General features: G+C 43.0%; 2 protein-coding genes across 3 annotated transcripts in view; both read right to left on the bottom strand.

The window, feature by feature from the left end:
* Nucleotides 1–1,138, bottom strand: part of cpt1a2b (carnitine palmitoyltransferase 1A2b) — a 12,016-nt gene extending 10,878 nt beyond the window's left edge. For both annotated transcript variants that reach the window (XM_076167532.1, XM_076167533.1), the window contains exons 1-2: nt 1,007–1,138; nt 1–134 (exon numbers count right to left, since the gene is read on the bottom strand). The exon at nt 1–134 is cut by the window's left edge and continues 9 nt beyond it. In XM_076167532.1, coding sequence (XP_076023647.1) covers nt 1–132 — 132 coding nt within the window. In that variant the 5' untranslated portion in view covers nt 133–134; nt 1,007–1,138. The remainder of the gene's footprint in view (nt 135–1,006) is intronic.
* A 3,031-nt stretch (nt 1,139–4,169) lies between these two features.
* Nucleotides 4,170–5,000, bottom strand: part of LOC143013844 (serine/threonine-protein kinase BRSK1-like) — a 12,589-nt gene continuing 11,758 nt past the window's right edge. The window contains exon 21 of the mRNA XM_076167541.1: nt 4,170–5,000. This exon is cut by the window's right edge and continues 596 nt beyond it. The gene's annotated coding sequence lies outside the window, so the exon portion shown is untranslated.

Below are 5,000 nucleotides of genomic sequence, written 5' to 3'. Positions count from 1 at the left end.
GCTCACTCGTTTCTTCCATGACCTCACTCCAGACATGTAGATCTGGTTGAGCGCCTGGTAGGACAGCTGCAGGTCGATGCCCTCTGGTGTTATGGTGAACTGGAACGCCACCGCCTGGTGAGCCTCCGCCATCGCTGTGGAAACACAAAGACACCAACACATGAAGAGAAGGCGTGAGCTGTCACTCAGGAATGAGGAAGTTACAACTGCAAACACACACACGGCTGATGCACTAACCCAATGTGTGTGTGTGTGTGTGTGTGTGTGTGCTTGCTCCAGTGTGTCCTTTATGTTTCTCCACACAGACGCTTCATTGTGTGTGTGTGTGTGAGACAGCGAGAAGCACGCGCACACACACACACACACACACACACACACACACACACACACACACACACACACACACGCACACACACACACACAGACAGACAGACAGACAGAAGATGGTGGCCGGAGGAAGTGAGTGAATGTGTCAATCATCATCATTGATGGAACAATTACTTTTTCATCTTTCTCTACTTTAAACCTCCGTCTCCATGGTGACTCTGCTCCATCATGTCCATGTGGTGATGAGAGTGAAACCAGGGAAGCTTTACTGTCCGTCAAAGTGGAACAGGATCGAATCTATCTCCTGTCAATCAAACCCAGTAGTAAGAGCATCCCTGATTGGACCTCGCTGAGCTGCAGAGCTGCTGTGTGAAACTCCATGACCTCTCCGGAGTTCATCGCCATAGAAACACTGTCACCTGTGTTTAACGTTCAAACCAGACAGGTGTGTTTGACACGCACAAAGGGGCGTGGCCACACAACAGGTCTGAGCTGTCTAGGCGCAACTGAAACCAGCTGCCGACACACACACACACACACACACACACACAGACAGAGCTCCATTCATCCGTCCACACACACACACACACACACACACACGAGCCGCCGCCCGGGCAGCGCGTGGGGAAGGCGGCAGCGCGCGCACACGGCCACGCACACGGCGCGCCTCACTTCTTACCTGGAGGAGGTATGGGACAGCAGAAGGTCCAGAAGCTCGTAGAGAAGTGTTGTGAGTGTGAGAGAGTGTGTACTCGCACTCTTCCTCCCAAACCGCGCAGTGTGAAAGTGGGCCCCCACCCCACACACAAACACACACAGATCCTTAATGCTGAACGAGAGGACTTACTCTGTTTGTGTGTGTGCCAGTGTGTGCGTGTGCGTGCGTGTGGTTCAGGTTCAGCTGCTGGGTGCTTTCACTACATTCACCTATTCTATTTTATATTATTGATAATTTCCTCAAAGGATGAAACTAGTCTCATATGAGGTGACGTGATTTCAGTGTGTACACATTCATGTTTCCTCTTTAACTGAGATCGCTTCATAGTGACATCTCTCATTAACACACGATCTCTGCCGCCGGTAGCTCCGCCCCTTGTGACGAATGACGCGATGACAATGAAGCCGGAAGTTTGATTCTGTTTTTCTACGAGTTTGAAGTCATTTGAATCTTGTTTTATTGTTGTTAATGACAACAAACAAACAAGAATCTACAGAGTTGATGGAACTCATTTTCAGTTCATTTATGCCAAAAACTGCAGCATTGTTCACTTTTAAAGTGAATCAATCCCCAAAAGTTAATCAGCATTTCTCTGTTATCTTTTCAGGCTTCTTCCCAACTTCAGCTTTCCTTCCTTCCTTCTTAATAATCTCTTCTCTTCTTCTCTTTTTCTTTCCTCCTTCCTGTCTTCCTTTCTGTCCTCATTCATTGGTTTCTTCCCCTCCTTTCTTCTCACACAGACACACTCACTCCTGTTTCTCTTGTCATTTATTTCTTGTTTATTTCTCACAGGCAGTAATAATCGATGTCATATTCGTACTCGTCTCCTTTTTCTAATCAGGCTGCAGACTTTCCTCTTCCTCTTTGTCATTGTCTTCATTCAACCCCCCGCCCCCCTCCCACAAGAGCAGGGGTTAGGGTGGAGACAAAAGTCCACAGGTGAATTAAGACAAAGAAGTGAAAGAGAAGTGAGGATGAAGATGACAACGAGTGTAAAGATGATGAAGGATACATGGATACAGGAAGTATGCTAGGAAATATGCAGAGTATCAAATGTTAACAAGGGGGGGGGGGGGGGGGGGGGGGGCTGTATATGAGCGGAGGAGGACGCATGGATGGGGGAGGAAGAGGAGGAGAAAATGAGATGTGCGCTTTCTGTCTCTCTAAGTGCAGTGGATTCATTTTGCTCTTTCTCTCTGGCTCTGACCCTGTTGACCTCTGACCTTTACATGAATGCACCTCACTGTTTAAACCTGCCGGTCAAATCCTGCATAGAGTAAAAATGGGACTCCAAGTCTGTTGTCCTTAACCTTTTCAATCAACGAGAAGAAGCTTAACGTCTTACTTTACTTCTCGGCTCAAAAAAACTTCATTTTTTCCATTTCAGCTTCTAATTCATTTGGGTAGAATTTATTGTCAGATATTTTTAAGAAGTTTCCTGAATTTCTGGCAATTCTGTGCACTCCTTTAAATTCAAACTATTTATCCTGTTTCAAATACTTGAATTTATAGATGACATTATCCATAGATTATATTTTCTGGCAATTATTACATTTTCATTTGTAGACATTTCTAGCAACTAAAATAACTAAAACTGTAAAATCAATGATTTTCGTTCTTCAACACTTTAGAAAAGTGAATCATTTCATTAAAACAACACTGCCTGAATTTTAACTGATTGAGTTTATACAATAAAGTATGTCAGTGTGCATTTTTACTCTTGAATTTTAAGGTAGCTCCATTTTTTTTAAGTAAAAAAACAAAGATCTTCTGTGCCAAATTAAAGCCAATGAATAGTCCCTGAAAACTCCAACGGACTTTAACGATTACATTAAAAGTAGGATTAATTTTTCCGCGGACCTCGTCCACTTCTGTTCCATCATCCTCTCTGTCCATTTGGAGCAGTGAACAAAAACACATTCAACACCTGGCCAATAAATACATGAAAGTAAAATCATTTTCAATAAATATATCGAAACAATTCAAAGGCAAAACATTCAAACATTAAAAAACAATCAGAAGAGCAGGGTGGAAAAAAGGACTGAAAAACACAAAATAAGCACAGTTCCATTCTTTGTGTGGCGCTTCATCTGTCCATCACCTACGCAGTGTTGATGACAACATCTGGCTGTGGGTTTACACTCCTGTGAAAAGTAGACTTGTCTTCCTCTCTACACTCGTTTGGCTCTGTCGCTCTTACATCTTTTCTTCCACAGTGGGCTGAGGCTTTACACCGTCAGGTATTAGTGAGCCAATCCAGACAGTTCCTCATGTGTCACACATCACATTGTGAACATGTGAAGTAATAAAGCTCATGGAATCACAAATTCTCTGATCCAAATTCATATCTAGGAATCAATCTGATAATCTGCCAATACTTTAGATTTCACTGAGCTGTGTTGTTAAAAATGTGCAGTGGAAATGTTTTTACACTGGCTGTGAAGTAGATTTAGTCATAAATCATAAATCTGTCTCATTGGTTATGTGGGACATGAGCTGTCTGTCTGATGTTCCGGTTGGGTCTGATGATGTTTCCAGAGGTATGGCGTGTTTGATTTATGTTGAATTGGAACGAGAGAAGAAGAAATTACAGCTCCACTAGACCTAAAGCAACAGCACGACGCAAGAACTGCTGAAGAAGAGTCAGAGGACAGGAGAGACAAAGCTTGGAGACCTCTAAAGGTCCACATGTAAAGAAGTGGAGCAAAGGGAGCTGTGCATCAGAGGAGCTGCTGGAGAACAGAAGAGGAGATGGAGAGGACATTACCTGTTGTAACTATGGTAACTCTTGTTCCTGTTATCATCAGCTGAGCTCAGGTTGAGCTGAGTCATGTTTGTCAGAATGCTGTTAGTCGAAAATCCCGTCAGCAGAAACCTGCACAGGCTCATTTCTCTAATTAGAGCGCAAACATCTGACACATTTGAGACACTCGATGTTGGAGAGCTGCTCCATGTTTACTTCTCATCTTCATATCACTGTGCTTTGTCTAAATGCATGTGAATCGTCTCAGATCTAAGCTGTGTAAACACATACATGACGATCTCTGAAACATTTGTGCTTTCAGACCTGCAGTATAAATTTTGTTTCATCTCATTGCAGCGTTTTTTTCCTAAACCTTCTGGCACAACATAAATAAAGGTGCATCAACTTCTGGATTATGTAGCGTTGCAATTGTCTCTCAGTAGGATGATGTTTATTATCTATATAAATGGTACGGTATGGGTTAGGGTACATCATGGAATGGAATGGTATGGTGCGGTATGATACCATGATACCGTACAATTGATTTTGTTGACTGATTATATTGAAACAGATGCTGATGGTGTTTCCTCTGATACTGTTAGGTTTCGGGTTCAAATTGGGCACTCTGGGCCGGGCCGGAGAAGAAAACAAAATCTTTTGGTTTAGAATTAAATTGTTCTGTAATATGTTGGGCGGGCATGGATTCAAACAATAAATTCGCCCTCTGGCCCTCCTTTGTTTGGTTACAGTTGGCTCCTCCGTCTTTGTCGAGCCATCCATCTTCCTGTCCTTCACATGTGAGAGATTCTATCCATCTGCTGTGCTAAACCTAACAAACCTTCTCCTCCGTTAAAGGCAATATGGTATCATAACTGTGTCAGCTGAGTTATTCAGCAATAATCACAGGACTACAAGGGTCCATGTCCATGTTGTTTCTTCTTAACTTGCTATGCTTCTGTCTTTGGAGCTACAAGTTAACTAAGGGGTTAAGTAAACCACCTCAGATCTGTTCACTCTTTGTGTTCAAACATAAAATCTGCTCTGACAATCATGAATCAAATGTTTCTGCATCACAGTGTTAATCAAACATCCTCCTTCCTTTCCCAAACAACATCCTTATTTTGGTGTTTTGCTTCAGATTACATGGTTTTCTGTTGGCGAGTGAGGAGAAGTAACACTTGCTCGTGTGATGTTGACAAGGCTTGGTGATTG

Source organism: Genypterus blacodes, unplaced genomic scaffold (genome assembly GCF_046128005.1).
Source record: "Genypterus blacodes isolate CSIRO-AG114 ecotype Tasmania unplaced genomic scaffold, CSIRO-AGI_Gbla_v1 ptg000159l_1, whole genome shotgun sequence".
Lineage (NCBI taxonomy): Eukaryota > Metazoa > Chordata > Actinopteri > Ophidiiformes > Ophidiidae > Genypterus > Genypterus blacodes.
Note: the sequence above shows the minus strand (reverse complement) of the source record. Positions and strands in the feature narration are given on the sequence as shown.